Source organism: Eptatretus burgeri, chromosome 6, assembly GCF_056783735.1.
Source record: "Eptatretus burgeri isolate ZD-2024b chromosome 6, Ebu_testis_v1, whole genome shotgun sequence".
NCBI classification, from domain to species: Eukaryota; Metazoa; Chordata; class Myxini; order Myxiniformes; family Myxinidae; genus Eptatretus; species Eptatretus burgeri.
Genome location: NC_140966.1, coordinates 100051633 through 100078313, shown reverse-complemented (window position 1 = coordinate 100078313; position 26681 = coordinate 100051633). Strand labels below are relative to the sequence as shown.

General features: G+C 42.1%; 1 protein-coding gene across 2 annotated transcripts in view; it reads left to right on the top strand.

The window, feature by feature from the left end:
* LOC147025453 (interferon-induced protein 44-like) overlaps positions 1–26681 on the top strand; it is a 59954-nt gene that overhangs the window by 7545 nt on the left and 25728 nt on the right. The window contains exons 2-5 of one of the 2 annotated variants that reach the window (XM_085886446.1): positions 5028–5094; positions 17980–18022; positions 18612–18733; positions 24110–24305. In XM_085886446.1, coding sequence (XP_085742572.1) covers positions 18654–18733; positions 24110–24305 — 276 coding nt within the window. In that variant the 5' untranslated portion in view covers positions 5028–5094; positions 17980–18022; positions 18612–18653. The remainder of the gene's footprint in view (positions 1–5027; positions 5095–17979; positions 18023–18611; positions 18734–24109; positions 24306–26681) is intronic. The other variant, XM_085886447.1, reaches the window with a different exon arrangement.

Below are 26681 nucleotides of genomic sequence, written 5' to 3'. Positions count from 1 at the left end.
TCGGCATCTTGTGAGCTGACAGAGGGATGTGGAAGATGGTGTGCCGCCATCTTGGTTAGGCTTTTTTGGGTTTTTTGTGATGAGCACCCCCTAAATTATCTTCAAAAGGGGTGTATAAATTAACCCAAACACTCAGTTTTCATTCATGCACCACCTTCGAGTTCCCTTGGTATGCATGCAAAGTTTAGGGCCACTAGGATTCATGGTTTTGGAGTTATGGAGGAGACAGACAGACGGACAGACACACACTGACATTTAATGTTTCAGATTATACATTTTTAGTAACACGTACATATTATGCATATTATATACACATATTAAATGTGATTATACATATTATGTAGACACACACACAGTTTTTGATGGGTTGGGGGACTGCGCAAGTGGCGTTCAGAGTTGAAGTCGATTGATGTGCATATAGGTCAGGGCCGGATTAAGACTTTTCGAGGCCTTAAGCACTGAAAAGATTATGGTACCCCCATATATATGTAATCCAAAATAAAAACAATACTAAACCGTAAAATGAAATTTTATTTTTCGAAATGCAACAAAACTTTCAGCAAGGTTTATTTACAGTTCACGCTACGGCATCAGTATTACATTGCATAAAAAAATGTGTAAAAAAATAATATCCTTGTATATGTATTTTTTTTCATTTATTGTGGGGCCCCCTTTTTGTGGGCCCTGGTTCAGCTGCAACATTTGCACCATGGTCCATTGTAAATCTGGTACTGGAAAAAAACTGTGGGACCCCTCTTCCCTTGAGGCCCTAAGCACGTGCTTAGGGTTAATCCAGAGCTGAAATAGGTCACTGTCTGGCATCCTCGCCTTGCCTCGCGGCGTGTTGGGTTTTGCCCCTTCTGTCCCATCAAGGAGTGAGACCGAGGAAGGATGGGACCAAGAGAGAAGAAGCCGACACCGGGCGTACACTGGAGGCCACACGGGAGGTTGATCTACATATACATCCTTGGGAAGGTCACACGGATCTACATCATTGTCACTTTGAGGATGGAGAAGGGGAGAGGGGAGGAGGTGGAGCATGGATGGGGGGGGGGGGACAGCCTGGCCCATGTGTCCTGGTTCTTTGCTGTGGTTAAGCTGGATGCTTCAAGACTGGGTAGGACTCCATTGATGGCAGCACGGATAAGGAGACATCTTGGGCTATGGGTCGAGGCTCCTTGCTGTGGTGAAGCTGGATGCTTCAAGACCAGAGAGGGCTCTGTTTGGTCTTTTGGGGACTCGTGGGTGGTGGTGGTGGTGGTGGTGGTGTTTGGTGAGCAAGTGGGGGAGAGGGGTGTGCACGCATGTGCATGGGTCGTGGTTTGCTCATGCACATGCACGATTGTGATTTGTGCACATGTGCATGTTGTGAACACGTGTGCATTGCGTGTTGCACTTGTGTGCACATGTTATGCGTGACATATCACACATAATACTAGCAGGGATCCATGGAAATTCCACGGAATGCAAAATGTGACTTCAAGCCCTCAACTCCCCCCTCACAAACCCCAAGTTCTCAATGTCGACCTCCAAAACCAAGTCTTCATCTCCCACCTCTCAACCCGAAGGCGTCAATCCTCTTCAAGCCTTCAAACAAACTCTGCACCCGTCATGGTCGACTGTCTTGCTTATACATCACCAATTAATAATACATGCATCTCTAAAATCGGCATCCTCTCTGTTCAGCTCAAATGTCCTGAAGCTGTTCTTTGCTCATTTCCCCTCGGCGGTGTGTGTATATATATATATATATATATATATATATATATATATATATATATATATATATATATATCTTTCTCTTTCTCTTTCTCTTTCTCTTTCTCTTTCTCTTTCTCTTTCTCTTTCTCTTTCTCTTTCTCGTTATTTTTGCCTCTTGTGTCTTCCTGAAGCACACAGGTTGCCACTACACATGCTCTCTATTTGCTGCTTAGGCAACCTCACTTTCTTCCTCTTTCATGGTACACTGCTGTGGTGGAGTCAACTTCAATTTACACTCAGGTTCAGCATACAAGGGAGAATCCTTAATACGTCACGTGCGTATGGGAGAAATCTCCATCAATGAAGCTCTCAAATTAATGCCCAAATCCAAGCCATATATGTCGAAGCAGGGACGAGTGGGGGAAATGACTGAACAAGCAGGATAAAAGAGAAATAGCCTTTCATTTGGGAAGGAGTAACTTTTCTCAAAGTTTTAAATCAAAAAAACTGCTTTCTGCTACTGGTAAAGGAGTGAAACAGAGTCTCAACAATGTTGGTTCCGGTAGGCAAGGCCCAACTAGCCCATTATAAAAGAGCACAACAGCCCCTCAAGTTCTCACAGGGTTTGGAGGTACAGACAGTTACACAGATCAAGGGAGTGAATCATTACTTTGGCATGTTCTCAGCAATGACAAAGAAAAACATTACATTCTGACATTCTGACATTCTGACATTCTGACTGGTGCTGCTGACACAAGCCATGCATGATATTCATTAAATTTGTAAGAAATATTTAAAGTTATATTTCATCATGTACTAATTGATATACTCAAGTCTTACTGGAACGTATCCAACACTTCCATGTTGTCAAATAGTTTTAATCAATGTAAATGACAAATGACAAATTAATATCACAAATCAATGTAACTGAAGGCAGATGTATGTTTTACAGAAAGCAAATGTAATGGAATACATGGATAATCATGTTTACAATTGAATCCTTTCAGCTGCAGCATTTCACTTGAGTTCAATTAATATTTTGTGAGTGGTGGAACAACGTCTTTATTCATTCATACCAATTACAAATGCTGAAAGAGGGAATCAACTTCAACACCGCCAATGCTGATGATCTGTCCTCGCAGGTCTGATTGCGCTTCGTTGTGGCTGGGTGTCTCCCTCCATGCTCATGTTGTGGGTAATTCCACTGAAAATATAAATAAAAACTGGTAAATTGTTGGTCCAACAAGAATCAAAGCAGTGAGGATCCCCCGATATTCCGTCATCAATATCATGATCTGGCAATTCTCATGACATGCCCTGGTGTGTTAAACAAACACACACACACACACACACACACACACACACACACACACACACACACACACACACACACAAACACACACACACACACGAACAAGCGTATTATTATATAAAATATAAAAATATAAATAAGTTGGACGAAGATCCGTTTTGCTAACGGCTCTCGTGTAGTTGAGAGAAGGAGTTCAAAATGGTAATTCTGAAGTTCTATAGTATTCTAAAGTGTAATTATAAAGGGTTCCTGAATTGGTGGCCATAGTATCGAAATTGTTGGGGGAGTCAGGCGAACTAGCCAACCAATGGGTGAAACACACACGCATGGATGCACACATAGCTTCCTTTATTTGGATGAGCATGTGTCCCTCCAAAGTGTTCTTTGAGCTCCTCGTCTGTTCTGAACTTATTCATTGGTGTCTTGTCTCCCCTCTCCAATATTCGTTTATTAAACCATTCTCATTGTAATGAGAATGTTTTCCCATTTTTTCTGCCTTCCTGCACAAGCAGGGCCAGTTTCGGCTCTGTTTGGATTCCCACCCTTGGGGAATCTTAGTAATTTTTAAACGCAGTATCTATAAATGCTGTTTTGGGATCTGTGGAGGCATTTCTTAGACCTCCGTCCAGATTCCTGACCCCTCTGACGCGGCAGTATATCATCTATCCCAAAAATATCTCAATAAATTAGACATTATGGGGCATCCTTAATGCAAAATTAAATATTCCTCCATTAGATGGTACAGAGGCTACTTTCTCTGTACATCTGTTGGTTTATTTTTTTCCAAGTTCATGTATAGAAAGTTGCATAAACTGTGCTATTAGTTATTCGCTTCCTTGGGCTCATTTATTTGGAATGGCAGCATGAGTGAAAATTCAGACCATGGTGGGTGGATATCATTTGGCTTTACTAGATCTACTACCCATTCTTATATTTTGGTATATATCTCGTTTCCATTTCTTAATGGGAGTATTGGTATATATCTCATGAAAGAATGCATGTCTTCACCTTTTCAACACTTATTAGGTGGGTTGTGTGCAACTAACCCACCATTGATCAGATTCATGTGTCCGTCTGTCTGTCTGTCAACATTTTGGTGAGCTGATGTAACTTGAGAACTCCTTGGCTGATTCACTTCAAATTTAACATGGTGGTCGAACATCACATGAGCTTGATTCCTTTCAAAATCGGGATCAGGATTCTGCAATGGAATGTCTCATCTGTGTTTATTTTTCAATAGAAATATCTCCCACCAAAAGGTAAACTTTTATTTCATGTCTCCCACCAAAAGGTAAACACATTTTAAAAACCTTTTAAAGTTAAAAAAAAATCCCCAACATAATACATTTACGTGTGTACTAGTATCTTTCTATAAATTACGATTTAAAATATTCAATAACTTGACCCCCAGGGACAAGATCCCAAGTCGGGCTTGCTTTTATATGATTCCCCATACAAAATTATATAAACCTATCAGGTTTCATGATTTGTTCCAAATTTGAACGATTTTTAGCTTCATCGCTGGACGCGTCTGTCTGCGAATCACCAGAATGACTCCAGTATTACTCAAACTTCCTTCTTCATAGATTATTATGTCAATATACTGAAGAGTGCTTCTCGATAATTTTGCTTTATTCACTTGGTAGTTTTCGGAGAGAGGTTTATGAAGATCCGTTTGGGAAATGAAACATTTTTTATTGTTGTTTTATAACTTTTGAGTCGTGAAAGGGAGGGCTGTAATTTTCCAATGTTGTAATTTTCTGAGTGTGGAATATTGCTATTCTGATAACTGAAAAAATATTTGTGGACTCTTTTAATTCAAAAAAAAATGTTTTTCTCTCTGCACTGAATATTAATGCAATGTTGTCAGCTCGCAGATAGTAATGAAATATTAATGAGTAATGATCTGAGCTGTTTATGCAATCTCTGAGCTTTTGTTGTCAATTACTCTATGGTGACATGAAACATGACATTATTAATTAAATTAATTTATCTTCTTTCTTTTTTTTGACAGGTTTTGATATTGAATCTTCATTTTATTGTTGGTGAAGTTGTTTCCAGCGCAACCATGAAAAATGGAGGTGAGTTTGAAGTTACAAATATTAAATGTTCAGAAAAAATAAAACATGCAGAAAACACCTTATTGCCTCATTTTTATTTACTGGAACCACCTGGTCCCTAAAATAATGGCCATGGGTGTGTGAGTTCTAATTATTGCCAGTTATTATTAGGGTTCCAAGCCTTCCAGGCTGGGAAAACTATTGTTATTGTTCGGATTAGTTATTATTTTTTCCGCATGGGTTTCGCAGGTTTATTCGCTTTTAAATTCATTTTATCGGCAACCGTTGGCCCAATTAACACAAAGTTTACAACATAGTATGCGTCTACTCATGCAGAATTTTTAGTGATAATTATGACGTCATAGGTCATCTCGTGTGGCAGCCATGTTGGAAAAAAGGAACAACTTTGCACCACTGTATCTCTGAAACTCCACCACGGCAAAATTGAAACTTTGGACGTGACAAGTACTCCGCATGGCAAATAAGTGATTTTATTGTTTTTGTTTTGATAATGATGGAATAGGTGCCTTCGTTATGATGTCATAATTGCATATGTAGAATGCTACATACAATCAGTATGAAATTTTTTGAGAATCATCAAGGTATAAACTGGTTTGTCAGGAAAAAAAAATGATGATGTCATTGGTCACATGGTTCAACAGCCATATGTATATTTTTTATAACCTTTCAAAAATCTTCATCTCAGAAAAGGCTGAACAGATTGAGGTGATACTTCACTTGTATGACCACCTAGCCATGAGGGACAAAACATTCCCACACAATGATGTCATAGGTCACATGATTTGCCTGCCATATTGGATTTACCGTAACACCTTCAAAAAAAAATCTTCTCCAGAACAGCTGAACAAATTGAGGGGAAACTTCACACACATGTTCAACAAACCTTGGGGATATGATGGTGTTCACGAATAATTGAGAGGTCACATGGTTTGGCAGCCATACTGGATTGAACAAAAATATATATATATATATATATATATTTTTTATTTCTCTTGAACAGCTTCATCGATCGATGTGAAACTTAACAATTATGATCTAGTAGTGATGCAGAAGATATGTTTTAAATTCCAACCTAATTGGATGCATGTTTTGGCAGCGATAATTATTTAATTTTTGAACTGGGTTCCTTTTTTAGGGTACCAAGCCTCCAAGGCTGGTTAACCTATTGTTTTTATTCTGTTTATTATTCGGGTACCAAGCCTACAAAGCTGGGTAACCTATTGTATTTCTTCTGTTTATTATTCTTTATTATTATTTTTGTAATTCCGCTGGCAATTTTCGGTTTTTTTTCGCTTTAAAATTCATTTTCAAGTTAATTTTCTCGGCAACCGTAAGGCCGATCGACAAAAAAATCTTCACCATAGTATGTATATTTTTAGTAGCATACTAAATTGATAATTATGACGTCATAGGTCACGTGGTACGGGCGCCATATTTGAAAAACCAAAAAAAAAATGGACCTCTATATCCCCAAAACTGCACAATGGAAAAAATTTAAACTTTGCAGTTAGCAAGAGCTACCCATGGGGGAAGAAGTGCGATTTTTCATGATGTCATCAAAGTAGTGGTATCCCAGTGAAAATTCGAAAGGGAGAACGCTACATCGGAAAAATTTGAAATCTCTTGAGCATCATCTACACAACAACTCATTTTTAGAAAAATAAAATTTTGACATAACATTTATTAATTTGTGTTCAGGTAATTTAAATGCCATTTCAATTGATATTGACGATGTCCCCAGGAAAAAGGGCTAACTGGATAAAAAGATTGAATACTTTGTGTTAATCAGTCCATAACTCGTCAATCCCATGTTGTATCAAAGCAGGGTGGTATTTTTATCGAAGCCGGACATCTTGGAACCCGATCATCACTGCCAGCAGTTATAAAGTCGCAGTACTAATTATTTTTATTTTTTGAACAAGGCTCACTTGGCTGCGCCTGGATGGGATTGAGGGTATTGGAGTAGCAACTGAAACCTGAATCCTGTCCAGGTTCCTTCTGGTGACTCCAATGCAGTACTGTACTTATTTAGTCTTCCATTTGAATGGAATTTAATTTATTTTAATCATATTCTGAATTCAATAGAACAATAACAAGAAAAAGAGCAAACAGAGATTGCACACCCTTGCCAGGACTTGTTTTTTGTGGTGTTTGTGTCGTTTCCTGTCGTGTATTTTGCGTGGTATTTGTATACACTCATGGGGCGAGAAGGGGGAGAGTGTTAATGGGATAGTCATCACAGCCTTTTTAGATCCTGAATTCCAAATAATATACAACAATACACCAAGAGGAAAATCTAAATAAAAAAAATTCTCACCCTCCTCCTCCCTCTCTTCCTTCTTTTGATCAAACTGTCTGGGGTACGTTTTAGATTCAGGCCATGCCAGGAAACAAACTCTCCTCATGTGTGTATGTGCAGCACCTTATATGCTGTGTGTATTGCGATGCTGTGCTGCCGATTGTGTATGGGGTACCGTTATTGTTTGATTAGTGGTATCCCCAATTGGACAATTGTTGATGGACGCATGTATGCACGCCGACACCGAGCTCCTTTTATACATTGTATTTTAATATTGTTTTGTAATATTGAAACTATTTTGAAATATATGTTGAAAATGAATACAGATGAAACAAAATAATGTCTGAAATCCATTTTCTTCCGGTCGTACTAGAAATACCGCCCGAAGACAAACACCACCCGGACACGTCCGCAGCCAAACCTTCCAGAGACAAACGCTGCCCGGACACGTTTGGAGACAAACTCCCATCCAGACATAAACGCCACCTGGACACGTCCGGAAACAAACACCGGACAGAGATAAACACCAACCAGACACATCCGGAGACAAGCGCGGACATGTCTGGAGACATACAAACACCGCTCGGACAGGTCTAGAGACAAACGCTGTCCAGAGATAAACAATGCCTGGACATGTTCAAAGACAAATGCTGCATGGAGACAAACATCAACTGGGCATGTACAACTCAAGACATTGTTGAGCAGGCCGAACAAAATGGTGAATTAAGACCCCAGTGAGAGAGAGAAAGGTGACTGCCATGCAAGCACCTCAACACCCCATGGGGGGAGAGCGAGGTGTCTGAGGATGCACCTGATAAGGATATAATTAAATAAGGCCGTTAATTATCTTTTAAAGGGGTGTCTTAATTAACCAAAACACGCAATTTTCCCTCGTGCACTCCCTTGAAGTTCCTTTAGGATGGATACAAAGATTCAGGCTGCTCGGTTTCATGGTTTTGGAGATATGGAGGAGACACACACACTGACTGACACACTGATGCACATTCACATATATTTATATTATTATAAAAAAAAAAAATGACCGTTTTTACAGCCATTTTTCCCTGCTGTGCAGGGGTTTGGCTTTTTCTTGAGGCAATGTTTTATGGCCGGATGCCCTTCCTGACGCCAACCCTGGTCGCCTCTTACCACACACAGGGATATGGTACACCTATTCTAACCGGGGCATACACCGGGACCAGAACACTGGCACTCATTTTGACGACCTCGGAAGGATGACAGGCTGAATCAACCCCCTGGTGTTAATTCAGCAGCTAACGTGGCTTGAACTCAGGACACTGGGATCCCAAGCCGCCATCCTAACCACTAAGCCAACACCAGGCTTATTTATATTATTATAGACGAGCAAATACAACCTGTCGCTTCACTGACAGGACCAAAGGGGGGGGGAAGAAAAATAGAGGGAGAGAGAGAAAGAGGTATCGAGAGAGAGAGAGAGAGAGAGAGAGAGAGAGAGAGAGAGAGAGAGAGAGAGAGAGAGAGAGAGAGAGAGAGAGAGAGAGAGAGAGAGAGAGAGAGAGAGAGAGAGAGAGAGAGAGAGAGAGAGAGAGGAGAGAGAGAGAGAGAGAGAGAGAGAGAGAGAGAGAGAGAGAGAGAGAGAGAGAGAGAGGAGAGAGAGAGAGGGAGAGGAGGGAGAGAGAGAGAGGAGGGAGAAGGAGAGGGGGAAAGGGAGAGGAGGGAGAGGGAGAAGGGGAGAGAGACGAGAGGGAGAGAGAGAGGAGGGAGAGTAGGGAAAGAGGGAGGAGGAAGAGAGAGTGAGGGGAAAGAAGAGGTGGGAGAGAGAGACAGAAGAGAGAGGGAGGAGGGAGGAGGGAGAGAGATGGAGGAGGGGGAGAGAGAGAGGGGGAGGAGGGAGAGAGGGAGGAGGGAGAGAGGGAGGAGGGAGGGGTGAAGAGAGAGGGAGAGGGAGGGGTGGAGAGAGGGGGAGGAGGGGTGGAAAGAGGGGGAGGAGGGGAGAGAGAGGGGAGGGAGAGGAAGGAGGGAGGGGAGAGAGGAGGGGGGAGAGGAGGGAGGGGGAGAGAGAGAGGAGGAAAGGGAATGAGGGAGGTGAGGAAGGGAAGAGGGAGGAGGGAGGAAGAAAGAGAGAGAGGAGAGAGAGGAGAGGTGGGAGGGGAGGGAGAGAGAGAGGAGGGAGGGAGGGGAATGAGAGAGGAGGGAGGGGAATGAGGGAGGTGAGGAAGAAAGAGAGGAGGGTGGGGAGAACGAGAGAGAGGAAGGGGAGAAAGAGAGAGAGAGAGAGAGAGAGAGAGAGAGAGAGAGAGAGAGAGAGAGAGAGAGAGAGAGAGAGAGAGAGAGAGAGAGAGAGAGAGAGAGAGAGAGAGAGAGAGAGAGAGAGAGAGAGAGAGAGAGAGAGAGAGAGAGAGAGAGAGAGAGAGAGAGAGAGAGAGAGAGAGAGAGAGAGAGAGAGAGAGAGAGAGAGAGAGAGAGAGAGAGAGAGAGAGAGAGAGAGAGAGAGAGAGAGAGAGAGAGAGAGAGAGAGAGAGAGAGAGAGAGAGAGAGAGAGAGAGAGAGAGAGAGAGAGAGAGAGAGAGAGAGAGAGAGAGAGAGAGAGAGAGAGAGAGAGAGAGAGAGAGAGAGAGAGAGAGAGAGAGAGAGAGAGAGAGAGAGAGAGAGAGAGAGAGAGAGAGAGAGAGAGAGAGAGAGAGAGAGAGAGAAGGAAGGAGGCGGGAAGTGAAATGAGTGAGGAGGAAGAGAAGAGGGGTGGATGCGGAGGTAAAACACTTAAACAGCACATTAATACAGGCTGCAGAGACCGCTTGGAGGTGCCCACGGGGGATGCAGTGAGCAGGTGGTTTGGGAAGAGGTGGACTTGAGGGGAGAGGAGGGAAAGCAGCATGAGTGGAAGGGAAGGGAAGGCAGCATGAGGAGAAGGGAAGGAGGTGTGAGGGGATGGGAAGGGAAGTTCAGTGTGAGGGGAGGGGATGGGAAGGCAACGTGAATTGAAGGGAAGGTGGCATGAGGGGTGGGGAAGGGAAGGCGTTTGAGGGTAGGAGAAGGTAAGGGCAATAAAATGCATCCAAGCAGCAACATTTTCTTTTAAACTGCTGGGTTCTACATAAAACCGGGCAGGAGAACTTATAACCCACGCTATCTACCTGGCAAAGGCCTACCTGCCTGCATGTATGCGCGCACATGTAGAGACCTTTGCACCCCTCCAGTCGGCTCACTCCGAATCTGATTTGTACACACTATACTCTGGGGAAGCCATTTTAAATTCAAAACTAAACTGTCACTCCTTAACAGTCCCCTTAACAGAGGGGGATGGGTGGGGTGAGAGGGGAGAGAGGAGCGAGAGGAAGTAGAGACGAAGGAGGGTGGGAGAGAGACGGAGGGGGAGATGGAGGATGGAGGAGGGAGAGGGGAGTGATGGGTTGGGCATTGAAAAGGGGGGAGTAAGAAGAGGTAGGGTGGGTAGGAGGGGTGAAGAAGGGGGGAGATAGAGAGGTGGATCGGAGGGAGAGAGGGTTGGGAGAGAGAGAGAGAGAGAGAGAGAGAGAGAGAGAGAGAGAGAGAGAGAGAGAGAGAGAGAGAGAGAGAGAGAGAGAGAGAGAGAGGAGAGGGGTGGGGGAGAGAGAGGGGAAAGAGAGGGGAGGGAGGAGAGGGAGGGAATCCAGCAGATGTGACGTTCACTTTCATGTCCATCTGACAGACACGCACACATGCGACACACGGGGATGGTTTTGGAGAGAGAAAGAAAGTTGGAGAGAAAGAAAGGAGAGAGAAATCACCATGCCTGTGACACACCGGGATGACAGTTTATAGCTGGGTTAGGATGCAAACCCAGGCTAGATAGCTTAGAACGAGCATGCATACCTTTTGGCTATCCTGCTGTGATGTGGCGATTCATTGCTTTGTAACAACTGAAAACATTTTTTGACTCATTGTAATAATCTAATTTATTTTGCCTTCCAAACTCCAGAGATGTCCCCACAAAGAACCACGCTGTGGTATTGCTATCAAAGCTTGAAGAGTGCTCGCCAAGTGGCTAAAGCACCCAAGCAAGCACTCCAACAAAATGTTTGATAAGGAACAGCTGGCTTGACAAGCGATTATCGATTGCCGATTGGTCATACAAACACGATGAACCCGGAGACGTCCGAATTGGACAAATGAACACTTTTTTTTCTTTTTTTTAGCAGTCGGAACTGGTGGTGAAGTCAAATATGAAGTTTAAATTTTGAAATGTGGCTGAGATGAAGATTATAGAGGTTATGGCATGTGCGGAAATTAAATATAGCCACAAACGCAGTCGTCTCTTCATGCTTATAAGCATTGCAATGGATCCAGTGATTTGAAGGTATGATGATGAGATATTCAATGATATTCGAGACGAAAGTGAACAAAAAACTTTATCGTTAAGAAACTGTTGTGGCCAGTTCCAAATCAAGGTATTGTTGAGCAGAACAAAAAAAATGTGAATTAAGATTGCAGCAAGGTGACCAAAGATGAGCCTTGATGATGGATAATTAAATAAGGCTGTTAATTATCTTCAAAAGGGGTATTTACAGCAATGCATTCTCCCATTCTTCCTTGCATATTTGCTCAAGCTCTGTCAAGTTTGATGGAGAGTATCAGTGACCATCAATCTTCGGCTTTCCACACATTCTCAATGGAATTCAAGTCTGGGCTTTGGCTTGGTCACTCAAGGACTTTTACATTCTTGTTCTGAAGCCATTCCATTGTTGCTTTGGCTGTATGCTTGGGGTCATTGTCCTGTTGGAATGTAAATCTTTACCGCAGACCAAGGTCTCCTGCACTCTGAAGCAGGTTCTCCTCAAGGATTTGCCTATATTTGGCTCCATTCATTGTTCCCTCTATCCTTGCACATCTCTCAGTCCTGGCCACTGAAAAGCATCCCCATAGCATGATTCTGCCACCACCATGCTTCACGGTAGGGATGGTGTTAAATGGGTGGTGGGCTGTGCTCAGTTTCTGCCAGACATAACGCTTTGTATTCAGGCCAAAGAGTTCAATTTTCGTTTCAGCAGACCACAGATTCTTTTGCCTCATACTCTCACCTTTTCACGTGCCTTGTTATAAACTCTAGGTGTGCTGTCATTTGCATTTTTCTTAGGTCATGTGCATGACAACTCTCCCATAAAGGCTAGATTTGTTAAGTGCTGCAGAGACGGTTCTCCTTCCGGCAGGTTCTCCCATCTCAGCCAAGGAACTCTGTAGTTCTGTCAGAGTGGTCATTGGGTTCTTGGTAACCTCCATGACCAAGGTCTTTCTTGCCCGGTTGCTCAGTTTGGTTGGATGGCCATCTCTAGAAAGAGTCTGAGAAGTTTCATATTCTTTCCATTTCCTAGTGATGGAGCTCACTGTGCTCTTGGGAACTTTCAACAATTTAGAAATTGTTTTTTACCCTTCCCCAGATCTATGCCTCCTCACAATTCTACGTAACTGTTAAAATATGTTCAACTGGACTGGGATCCTCAGCAGAATTGCTATCCATGTGAGTGACATGTAAATCCTTGTTGTGCACACATCCAGACTGAACTGAAATGGGTCAACATGGAGCAATTGCCACAACACTGTCCATACGCTGGACAATAGCGTGGCCCACGAAGATGTACCTAACCATAAAACACGCATGCATCCCACATATATGGAGCCTACTTTTGCTTTGTTGATGTGGTCGGTGTTGAAGTCAAACATTTTCAAACCTGGTTTATCAAACATCTTCCGATCAGGTCTATACACCATTGTCCTCAGTCTGGCATCTTGCTGTGTGTTGAACTGCATGCACTGTTGATGTAGGTGAGACTTCAATAGCTCAAATGCATTCCTTTGACAATTCTGTTGCTCGACAGAGCTGCATGAACTTTGCCAACTCAAGTCTGCCTCTCAGAGTAAACATTCACGCTGCATAGAATCATAAATGCCACAGATGATGTGATCATGAATCATTGATTCCCGAATTGTTCCAAAATTCCAGGTGGCTGCCCGGAACCACTCTCTTTGTCTCTAGTGAAGAAACGAATAGCACTCAACCATCTCATTGACACATGGGTGGCAATGGGCATCAAACACTTGCAGGAGATCAATCACAGTGTGCTCACCTTCAGCTATGTCAAATGATATGGAGCGAGAGATGTCCCTACCTTCTGTGCCAATCAAATGGAGAATCAACTTTACCTTCGCCTCTCCTGAATGGTCGTTCATTGCAAGGTCCAAGTACAGTTCCAACTCCTCCTTCCAGCATCTCCACATATATGGCAAGTTTGCTGAATGGACATCAAGGTTGCTGGGTGGCTGTATATTCATCGTCATTGACATTGCTGCTCGTGCACTTGTGGCTGATCCAATTCTTGGTGTCGCCTCAGTCGGCCCCATTACCATGACTGGCTCGTCAAACATCTTCTGCAAACTAACTTCGGCAGTTGAGGATCAAAAATAAGTCCCAAGTAAGGATCAAGCTCATGGCAGAGTCGATGGAAGCAGCGAGCGAGATGGAACAATCCACTCACGTTCGTTCACAATTCTCAGCACTCTTTGCACTGGATACGTTCATCGTCCATCTTTCCATCCTTCACAACACCCTCTGCAGAAGGATGCGCTCACTTTGAAGCCCATGTTTAAAGCAATGTGAAGAACTCAAAGAACGGTTGATCCATCAGGCTTTATTCACGCAGCACCCAAGGTTCTGCCGTCAACAAACAAGGACAGTCTTTCCCGCCTCACCACGGCTGAACACGTGCACAACCTCTGAGGCCTTATCACAATGGTGGAGATGGTAAAGTGTATAAATAAATAAATAAATAAATAAATAGATAAATAAATAAGGTGGTATGTAGTTAGCTGTGATGGTTAAGTGTCTGTAAACAATAACTCAGCGTTGTGTGTTGAGAGTGGAGATTATAAAGTGTAAATATACAGTATTTAGCTTTTGTGCTCATGTCAGGAATTTTAAAGGAAAAAAAACTTACATCAAAAGGCATTTTCAAAATTCGTTGATTATTGTGTCATTAAGGCAAAGGTGCATGCGTGTTGCTTTAACAATGTTACATTGGGTCTGGAGGACGACACACTCAGTTGAAAGAAAGTGAAAGTTGACAAAAAGTCTCTCGCGTTTTTTGTTGCCAAATTTAACAAATGGGTTTTCAACTCGGTTGAGGTCATCATCTCGAAAAGGCATGTTCTTGGGGAAATCTTAAATAGGTAATCACCCACCATTCTTCACCTTAGGGCCCTGTCACACCTTGACGTTCTGGCCAGCGTATGGCAAGGTATCAAAATGTATGTAAAACGCTGAACTATTGATGATTTTTTTTCCAGTTTTGGACGTATTCATAACGTATTAGTAATGTACACAGAACGTTTTGATAACATATAGATAACTTGTATCAACGAATGCTGAGCGTGTTGTCGGCGTTCACAACCTATGCCCAACGATAGTCTAACTTATGCATAGCGCGCGTTAGCGTTTCGCCAACGATCACGTGGCGTAGGCTATTAATAGGCTGTGGCTCGACGATTCAAATCATAACCGCACTAGACATCGAAGTGTGAAGCCGCTGTCACCCCTTGACGTTTTAGCCAGCGTATGCCGACGTATGAAAAATTTGCCGAATACGCTGGCACACGTCGAATACGTTATGGGTAAGTTTTGTTTTCGTTAATAGCACGCTGAAGCATGCTGGCATACGTCGTAGTACACCGAGCTCATCGCCAAATTTTCAGCATGTTGAAAATTTTTCGACGTACTCGGCGTATGACACACGTTCCGCATACACTGGCCATAAGTTGTAGGCACGTTATGCGATCGTTGACACACGTCGACATACGTTACTTGTAAGTTACTCATAAGTCGAAACACGTCGAGGTAATGGTTCGCGTCAGTGTTCCAGACTCCCTGTTTTTTTTTTTCTTTTTTTCTTCGGCATGACGGTGATGTTGACACTTCGATTTCTAGTGTGGTTTTGATTTAAATCGTTGAGCGGCAGCCTATTAATTATATTATATTATAACCACACTAGAAATCGAAGTGTCAACATCACCGTCATACCCAAGAAAAAAAGAAAAAAAAACCAGGGAGTCTGGAACACTGACGCTAACCATTACCTCGACGTGTTTAGACTTATGAGTAACTTACAAGTAACGTGTGTCAACGTGTGTCAACGATCGTGTGACGTGCCTACAACTTATGGCCAGCGTTATGCGGAACGTGTGAGCCATACACTGGCATACGTTGAAAAATTTCAAGCATGGAAAATTTGTCTAACAGCTCGGCGTGCTATGACGTATGCCAGCGTACTCTTAACGTATACAAAACTTACCCATAACGTATTCGACGTGTGCCAGCGTTTTAGTCAAAATTTTCATACGTCAGGTATACGCTGGCTAAATCCTCAAGGTGTGACAGGGCCTTTAATAAGGCCATGCTATCGTTATTACAATTGTTTCTGCATACTTCCATATACTTTCTATTACCCAATGAAAAATTATTTTTAAATCATGATGTCAAATTACTTCTGTCATGTCTCTGTAAATAAATAGTGGTTCCTGAAAGCAGAAACAATCCTTCAATATTCTCTTAAGACAAAAAAATGCGAAAATCCATCAATAAAATCGTGTCCCATGACATTTGCCTCCGATCCCAAAATCATTTGACATGCCTGATGTCCAGATGTTATTGCATAGTTGCACTGAACATGAAAGAAATGTGTCTGGTCATTTTCGAGTGGAGGCTCCGGACGGACGAATTGGTATCAAAGTACGGACTGACAGCACCCAAATTATAAGCCCCAGCCGAGCTAACGCTGTTGGGGGCCAATAACTAGTCTTGCTGGTGAAGACTATTTTCTGTATTCGTGGAATATAGAAAAATGGATGAAATCAACAGGATATTGATTGAAATCAGAAGAGGAAGAAGGAGCAGTACATGAAGAATTTAGAAGGGCATGTGGTAAGGGAAGAGAATTGATTATGGGTGATTTTAACTTGCTGGAGACAAGGAAAGGGCAGAGCAGATGAGGATTTCTGAGATTTAGTCCAGGATTGCTTTTGAACCAAGTTTCAAGATGATCCCACTCAGGGGAGTGCAGTGTTAGACCTCCTTTTAAGTCACAATCACAATGTGGTGGAAGAGGTGGAGATAGGGGAGAATTTAAGATCAAGTGACCATAACATCGTGTGTGGAAGGAATCTGTTAAGGATTCGAGTTTAGGAGAGTAGAGTAAGGCTCTTAGATTTCAGGAAGGCAAACCTTGAGGATATGAGGAGAAAGGTGGGTGATGTAGATTGGGAGAAGCTAACAATAGGACAATCAACATCAGAGAAACTAATTAAAGGTAACTAAACTAATTACAGGTCGTCAGTTTTAACATTGTATAGGAATTTAGTGAGGCCACACCTCGAATATTGTGTGCAGATTTGATTACCACAGCTCAGGAAGGACATAGCTGCCATAGAGAAGGTTCAGCATAGGGCGACTACTCGGCCCCTGGAGTACCGGCGAAAAGTGGACGCAGTGACGCACTGCTCTGGCGCATGCTCCCATACCTGACCGACTGGATTGATTCTGGGTCGAGCTCGTCTCAGCTATAAGAAGCGGTTGAAGGAGACAGGGCTTCGTATACTAGAAAGGAGGCAGTTATGAGGAGATATGTTGGAGATGTTTAAGATAAGGAAGGGTGTCGACAAAATAAGTGCAGAATAATTATTCAGCAAAGTCGACAGTGACAAGATCAGGGGCTAAAGAAAAGGAGAATTCATACAGTCGTAAGGCAGGGGTCTTTCACTCGGAGTAGTCAATGCATGAAATGGTTTCCCTGGAAAGGTAGTGGCAGCCCCAGCCGAGCTAACACTGTTGGGGGCCAATAACTCATCTTGCTGGTGAAGATTATTGAGATGAGATGAGTAGTCTTTTAGAGATGAGTCGCCAATGCATGGAATGGTTTCCCTGAAAAGGTAGTGGCAGCAGAAACAGTAGATAAGTTTACATTGTAATTACATCAGTACTTGGAAGTTATGGAGATAGAGGGGTATGGGAATGTTGACAGGACTTTTAGGTAGCTTGAGCATTGATGGGTGATTGTGTGCATGTGTACGGAGTGCTGTTGGTGGGGGGTCTCATCAAGGAGTGTTGTGTGGTTGATGTGTGTTTTTCACCAAGCCCATGCCCCCTCCCTTGAGGAGTAGAAAGGGGGGGGGGGGAACTGCAGAAAACTACAGAAAAAAAACTGCAAAAAAAAAAACTCCAGAAAAAACTACAAAATTTTTTTTGTCATTTTTCTTGTTTTGGGCTGGTGTTGATGTGGCACAGGGATGATGGGCCGAGTGGCTTCCACCAGCATTTAATTTGCTTGTATGCTCACCACGGGTGTTAACCCTTCTTTGGAGCATTAACACTTTGTTGCCTTTTTTTTCTGGTCAGACGAGTTAATGCCTGAAATTCCAGGTACTCTTTACATCCCATAGCATACTTCACTTAATGTTGATTTCATCCGTTTTACAAAGATTATTTCTCTATTTTTTTTTCTTCTAAATATCAAATATAAAGTGTACAAGTCTTTTGAATTTCTTGTGTGTGATTGTGCAATATTTTGTTGTTTTCTTTTCAGAACTATTGGATCAGCCTACGAGGAAAATCATTTGGAGTACAGAGTAAGTAAACTTTTCATTAAAAAAAAAAAAATTGACAGCATGATAAAGCATTCGTTTATTCCCATCTCAACTTCTCTACAAAAAAAAAAAACTCTGGCCATCAGGAACTCTGATTACAGATCCATATTAATTGATGGTTGAACGAAAGTTCATGACAAACAGGTTTAACTTCCCAAACAACATTTGGATGCTGAATGAATGAAACTCAAACCAATAATTATCTGAACAATACAGGCTAAAGCAACATTCAAAGCACACGTTTAATACAATTTTAAGAAGGTCACAGTATTCGGAATGTTGAATGTTTTAGCAAGGATGGTAGGTTCGAGATTCAGAATATCTATGTATTTAGAAACGTCTACTTTACAACATTTTAACATTATTTTTAAAATAACTTTAAATCATGAAGCTTTTCAAACCCAGATAAACATCCAGTGAAGTCCTTCAGCCTTATTTTATCATTCTACAAATCATATTGTTCACTGTGAAGTTGTAATTTTGTATCACGTAATCTTAGAAAGAAAATGCTTTGTAAATACAATGCTTAATGCTATCTGTAACTGTAACATATTGGTCATTTAAATTTCAGGTTATGAATTTATTATGTAATGCATAAAATCCAGTTGAGTTGATGGAGCCCGAAGATATGACTGATGAAACAAGTTCGAATTGCGAACATACCACATGGGAGTCCATTCGTACAACTCTCAGGTGAGCGATAGAACGGACGACAGATAGTTTTGAAGTTTGGTGAAATTTTCATCGCATAAGAAAAAGAAACCAGAACACCTCACAAGAGTGAGGCGAGTTTCATATCATCAACTGAGACTTAATTTTGCGTTGGGCATCGCCCAGCGCATTTAATTATTTTTTTTGATAACAATTTTTATAAAATGGGCCGAAAGGGCCGTTTCTCAGTCCAAAGGGCCGGAATCGCACTTTGGGCTCAGTTAGTGCCTGGGGAATGGTCTCTAGAATATACCTGTCAAGTTTGGTTCGGTTCCATTCACTAATAACCGAGAAATAACCATTTTAAGAAAATGGGCCAAAATGGGCCGTTCCTCGGCCCGAAGGGCCACAATCGCACTTTGGGCTCAGTTACTGCCTGCACATATGTGTCTAGTGTATGCCCGTCAATTTTCATCGAACTCTGTTCACGAATAATGGAGAAATAGACGTTCAAATGAACTGTACACAAGAAAAGGGAGAACGCGAGCGGCGCTTGGACCCCGTGGGGTGAAAAAGAGGTTTGGGTTGTGGTAATTGCAGTTTCCACGTCGTTATTGCAAAATTATAGTGTTTGGAAATGCTTAAGGTGAACGCAGCAACAATTGTAACAAGGATAGCATGGACTTGCTGTGGTAACAAGATCTAAACTCCTCTGTACCAACATCACAAGTACAGACCCATTGCACAGTGCTGCGGTGAACAATGGTGGTTGATTCCCTTTTTAAGATTTCCTCAAGAACATGCTTGTTAGAGATGATGACCTCAACTGAGTTGAAAACCCATTTGTTAAATTTGGCACCAAAAGTCAAAAGACACCACAATTTGAACATTCGTTCAACTGAGTGTGGTCCTCTGGACCCAATGTCACATTGTGAAATCAACATATATGGACCTTTGCCTTAATGACACAATTATAATCAACTATTTTTGAAAATGCCTTGTGACACAAATTTTTTTTGCTGTTATTCCCGATGTGAGCACAAAAGCTAAAGATGTCCTTTTTTAATTTGGAGTCCAGGCTCATGGAAGAGTTAGAACACTGAACCCAAGAGGATGCAACAGGACAAAGGGAGCAGTAGAGAGAGGGGGGCACCAACAGAGTTGTTGAAGGATAAAATAGAGGGAGACTTGGACAAACAATCAGTGTGGACAGGAATGGTGGGCCGGAAAAGACGCATGGGGTGGACAAGATGGATAAAGAAGGAAACTCTCAGGAAGGAAAAAGGCTACGAGGGGAGAAAAGATCATTGTTTTGGATTGGGGATGATCTGAGATGGTGGTGAACAGCTGTCTTGAAGACCTGTAGGAAAGAATGAGATTGAGGAGAATATGGAGGTTGGTTCCAGAGGTGGGAAAAGAGAGAATGAATAATTGGAGGTGAGCAGTGATCCTAAATTTTGGGGGTTTCACCAGAATGGGGTTGATGGTGAACCGTGTGCTCCTTGCAGAAATCTAGGGGTACAAAGCATGAACAGAAAGGAGGTGGTCGAAGACAGAGAGAACACCAGTTTTGCACAAATACTTAAAGATACATGGTCAAACAAATGAAAACCTTTTAAAAACAATATCCAACACCTTGGCCTGCTGACCTTGGGTCCCATCATCCCTCCATTACAACACCACATTAATCAGGTCTTTTAAAATATCGACTCCTGGGGAAATTGGGAGGCAGGGATGGTGGTGGAGTGGGGCAGACATGGGGATATCAACAGGGTGATATATTGTTACCTCCGCCACCGAAGGTGGATGGAGGTTATGTTTTCACCACTGTCTATCTGTCTGTTTGTTGCTTTCAAAGTCGAAGATTTTTCAAGTTCTGTATATTGGTCAGTCGATTTTGATATTTTGACTGTCTGTTTGTCTGTCGATCTGTCTGTTTGACTGTTTATCGCCTACAGGTCACAAATTTTAACCAATAATCATGAAACTTCACCACATGGTACAGTTTGTCATAAGGAAGAAGCCGATTGTTTTTGAGGTCAAAAGGTCAGCATAGGTCCAAGCTCAACAACTAAGTTGGTATTTCTAAAATCCTCAATTTTCATCCGATTGACTTGAAATTTGAAGAGGATTTGCGTATCCGGTCATTGAATTCAACGAGCAATTATTTTTGAGGTCAAATTTGTTTTATGGATTTTGCAAGTATCGTGATTTACACGATGTCTTCTTGTTTGTTTGTAATTTGCGAAAATCAAAGATTTTTCAAGTATATTTGTTGGTCTTATGCGTTATTCTGTCTGTCTGTCTTTCTGTCTGTTACTTGCAAAATCGAAGATTTTTCAAAAATATTGGACAGTCGATTTTGTTATTCTGTCTGAGGTTCATATGAGAGCTAACACACAGAATGTACAAGGAGAGCAGGAGATAAGAGGGGCAGGAGAAGGAAGGACAAAACAGTGGGGAACAGAGACATTAAGGAGATCTTTGGAAGGGAGAGGGATGGGGTGCAGTCCACAACATAAACAAGATGGACACCACATGGACTTTCAGAAAGGACAGCAGGGAATTTGAAGGATGTGGGTTTGGGGTGAATTAACAGGGGTAGAAAAGATCGTGGTTTTGGATTGGGGGAGATAAGAGGTGGTGGTGAACAGCTGTTTTGAAGACCTTGAGGGAAGAGTGGGATTGCAGAGAGTGTGGAAGTTTGTTCCAAAGGTGGGAAAAACGAGGAATGAAAGAGTGAAGCTGAGCAGTGATTCTTGATTTTGATATTTTTAGCAGAAGGGGGTTGCTGGTGGACCTTGAGCACCCTGCTGAAATATGGAGGGAGATATCACAGACAGAGCAGGGGATGGGGGGGGGGGAGACCAGAGAGGAGATGGTAAAAGATAGAAAGACCATCGACCTGCCTGCGGTGAGAGAGTGAGAGACCCAAAGACTCAGTCTCATCACAGGAGATACCGATGATCCTAAATGACTTGGTTTCCACAGAGTGAAGCTGAGAAAGGTGAGAGGTGGGAGCGCAAGCCCTGAGGGGAGAGCAGTACTCCATCAGGTGCAGATGAAAGCTTTATGTGTGGTCAAGAGCTCAAGGCAGGACTTTGCACGATGGACAATGCCCAATCAGCGACTGGCTTTGGAGGCCAGCTTGCAAATGTGGCTTTCCCTGGAAAGATCATGGCAGATAGTGAGACACAGAAGCTTGAATGAAAGGACTTCTTTAAGAGGATTGTTGAGAATGTAGATGCAGGGGTGGGGGGGTCTAGATGGTCCTTTCAGAGAGGCGTAGTGAGAGTGAGAGATTTGTCAGGATTGAAAGACATGTTCCACGTGTTGGATTTGCTTGTGATTTTTTTCCAGATCTGCAGAGAGTATAAAAAATCGAAGATTTTTCAAGCATATTGGTCAAGCGATTTTGTTATTCTGTCTGTCTGTCTGTCTTTCTGTGTGTCTGTTTGTCTGTCTTTCTGTTTATCGCACCCTGGTCACAATTCTAAACTTGTCTTCAGAAAACTTTGCCACATGGTAGAGTTTGTCATAAGCAAGAAGTCTATTGTTTTTCAGGTCAAAAGGTATGCAAAAAGTTAGCCAAAGGTCAACAACTTAGGTGTGTCGAAGAAATTCTCAATTCCTCCTGTACATTTGAGTCATTTATTAAAACAAACAAACATGAACATATCGATATGGAAAATTCAGAGGAAGTTAAGTAACACAATCTTCCTCCGATTTCTGCAGTACATGGAAACTTTGAATTCTTATATCGTGTTCAGTGAGACTATGTCTGTTCATCCTCCAGACAAACTGATACCACAGCTAACATGTCGACGGTTCAAGGGAGAGATCATTCACAGCTTTGTGGCAGCAGCCATCTGGAGGTCAACTTAATTTTGAAAGGCGAAGGAATATTTATGATCAAAAAGTTGATCGGAGATCTGGTCATTATTTTCACACACGTTCCATTTAAGCTGGACTCTTGTTTCCAGCCAGACTTTCAGGCTCCAGTATTTAATTGTTTATAACTAAGAATCCCTTAATAAGCGATATAAAATAATAAGTGATTCTATTGTGCTAATTTTTTTTTTGAATACCTTGTCGAGGCTCATATGAGAGCTAACACACAATGCACAGCGAGGGGGGGGAGCATGAAACAAGAGGGGTGGGAGAGGGAAGGACAAAACAGTGGGGAACAGAGACATGAGATCTGTGGAAGAGAAAGTAATGGGGTGGGGAACATGGGGTATACAAGATAGAATTATTCGCATAGATACGAGCAAAGATGGGGGCATGGTGGGACAATGAACGGTACATGTTATCTTCGCAAAACTACATTTCACTCAATGTTCCTCAGTCTCTTAATTAGCAGAACACCATATACAGTTTGTGTGCAAGCATCGGAATTCATATCCCACTAATTACAAGCGAGCAGTTCGATTCACAGCACAAAGGGCTCTTTTATCCTTAGGGCAGTATATGTGGGCTGTTTCCTTCCTTCAAAGGCAAAAAAAAAACAAATTTCGTTTTTAATACAAAAGCACCTTCATTTGCCTCAACTCTGGGTCAGATTATATTTTACCCATGATCCTACTTGGTGAACAACTCCATATATGGCAACAAACCAACTTGAGTTAATTACAAGGCTTTGCAATACACTTTATACCTTTACAATCATTTCAAATCATAAGGATGTTGTTCAAGTAGCAATGAGAATACAGAGCTGTATCAATTATATGTCCCCATGGACTTTTACATGCATGTCCATGGGGCTCATGTATGTAATCACACAAGCTTTAATCAAGTCAGTTAATATAAATACATTGGTATTAATTAATACCGAACACAGATACATACTCATAAAAAGAATGTAATAATCATGTTTCTAAATGAGCTTTTAAATCAACCGTTGTCTATCATCTCGGTTTTCGCTAATATATATTATATCGGCGATAAGCCTTTATTCACGAAGTTAAATCAATCATTAGGCTTAATTGGGCCACAGCCAAACATGAAGCTAATATTTTAAAATAAGTTTTCCACCACATTGGTATAATAGACATTGTGTCAGTGGCATTAAAATGGTGGTAAATCCCAGAATTTATTTATTTATACGACTTTTACAATCTTTATTTTATTCAAATTGAATTCTATGCTTGAACACTGTAGAACACAAATTGCCTTCTTTGCACTTCCATGAACCTCCAGTTCTGCACTACCTTACTTGGACATGTTAAATAAGATGGTGTATTAGATTGCTTCAATAGCGCTAAACTTCCAGAGTTTTTCTTAAATTATCTTTAAAATCATTATTTTATTAAAATTGAAGCATACACTTATCACCGTGTGGGGTATCGTGTTCGATGCACTCTCTAGTTTCATTTTGAGGCAGGTAAATCATCAAATCGATCTCTCCTTTTTTAATAGGACAAGAGATGAACTTTTTAAAGAAATTCAAGATTTCAAACCAGAAGGTGAAAATGTAAAAGCTGCCAAAATCCTTATGCTTGGCCATGTGGGATCGGGGAAATCCAGCTTTGTGAACTCCATCAACTCAGTTTTTGCTGGACGGCTTTGCCAGACTGCCATAGCTGGTAATGCAGGAACAAGTTTCACTTTGCAGGTAAAGTTATGATTCGATTCAATGTGTGTTAATATCCTATCTCAGAATACAATGTACCATGAAGCAATTTGTCTTCCCATTGTCATTCTCCGATTGTTGATAACATTTTATAATGTGCCAAGAAATAACTCAATGTATTTATATTATACAAATGTGTGATGATGATGGTGATTGGAGAATGTTGATTGTTCTTCACGTGTACTCTCGATTCAAACTCTGGGAAACAACAATATCTTTAACATTTAACCGAATCTCATAGGAACTTAAATATACTCAGGTCAGGTCAGGTATGGGAGCATGTGCCAGAACAGCACGTCGCTGCGTCCACTTTCCGCCGGTACTCCAGGGGTACTCCAGGAGTACCGGTACGCCGGTACTCCGTCTGGCCATCCCCCAGGCAGATGCCAGGCCCATCCCCATCTCCTTGAGATGATGCTCAACCTGTTGCAACCATGAGGCACGTGGTCGACCCACTGGCCTCCTCCACTCATGAGACTCCCTCGCTGAGAGAATCTGGTGAGCAGGATCAGAGTCAGGAAAACGAGCCACATGTCCATACAGCCGCAACTGACGCTCACGGACTATGCAGGTAACAAATCTCATCCGAGTCTCTCTCAGCAACCGCTCGTTGGACACAAAATCCGACCAGCGATAGCCAAGGATTCTCCGAAGAGACCTGGTACCAAAGGAATTAAGTCTCCGTCTCAGATCCTTGGTCAGAGTCCAAGTCTCGCACCCATAGAGCAAGACTGGAAGTACCAAGGACCTGAAGACTCGGACTTTCGTCCTCCCGCACAGGTACCGGCAGCGCCACACCCCATGATCCAGTGAATCCATGACTCCCCAGGCCCGACCCAGACGTCTATTGACCTCTGACTCGCAGCCAGCAGAGACATGAATATCACTGCCAAGGTAAGTGAATCTCTCCACGACCTCAACATCCTCACCACAAACAGACACAGACAGGACAGCAGCATCCAAGATGTCACCGAAAGCCTGGGTCTTAGTTTTGATCCAAGAAACCCGTAATCCAAGCGGCTCCGACTCCTCATTCAGCACCTCGAGGGCCCCCAAGAGGATGTCTAAAGTCTCCGCAAAGATGACTGCATCATCTGCAAAGTCAAGGTCCGAGATCTTGACATTCCCAAATGACGCACCGCAACTTGATCTCTCCGACATCCTCCCTAGAATCCAGTCCATACAAGTGCTGAAAAGTGTGGGGGCAAGTAAATATACTCGATTTTGTTTTTTCTTCCACCTTTCACTTTTTCAAATTGTGACTGGTACAAAGCAACTCCTTTGCCCCGTGTTTCATTTTGGGATACAGCGTAAAACTCGAATAGATTTAAAACTAATGTGATAAATTATAAATCTCCATTTTATTCAAATTCTTTGTAAGACCATTTAAAAGTCTGGCCAAGTGTTTGTGAAATTGTCGTGACATATTTCTCTTGTCCTGCTTCTTTGGATATTGCATTTGAAAAATTGATAATCAGTATATTTTATCAACTCTCATCAGATTTGTAATTTGTTCATCAGCCTTTTCTCTGTAAGTGATGATGGCTCTTGTTGAGAAGTATTCAGTTGCAATTCCACTTGAGAGTAAGATGTGAAACAGACTGACAGAAGTTTTATGCAGGATTTTGTATCTTCAGAGCAGCCATGGCATTCCTAGGCCTCATTTTTGACAGTCTTTCCATGCAAATGATAGTCTTAAAAAACTAATTACAGCCTTTCAATGCAAAACTGTCATGGAGCTCAAGTTCTCAGTCGCAGCACCTTCCCATTTAAATTGTCTTCATTTACAGATAAGAGCACCAATTCTAATCAATAATTTTTAATCGCGGGAAGATCCTTAGGAATGTCTTGTAATTTGGGGAGTGGACTGGTGTCTTTTACAGCATAGCTCTGAGTGAATAATAGCTCAAACTTTACCAGCACATATCAACCATCATACAAAGAAGTGTCACATGCAGACACAGAGATGGGGTCTTGTAACTGCTTCCTTTACTACAACTAGAAGCACCCGCTCCTTACGGGAGCAGTCAAGGGGGTCATGTTATTATATTTATGCCTATTTTACTCCAAGGAGTCCCCGGATTACACACCCAAAAAATGGTTGCGATCGGTTCAGCCGTTTTTGCGCTACCTGGGAACAGACAGACGGTCAGACGGTGAATTATAGTAAGATGGTGACTGCAAAAACAAAACAAACAAACCACTGGTTCTTTGCCAAGCCGTAATCACAATGCTATGCAGAACAGAGAAAATAACAATTCACATCGCAAAGCAATGGAGAACATTACATCCTGAGAACCGTTATGAACGTCAAATTGCATAGATTGCCCAACGGTCAGAATACGATCAAATAGAGAC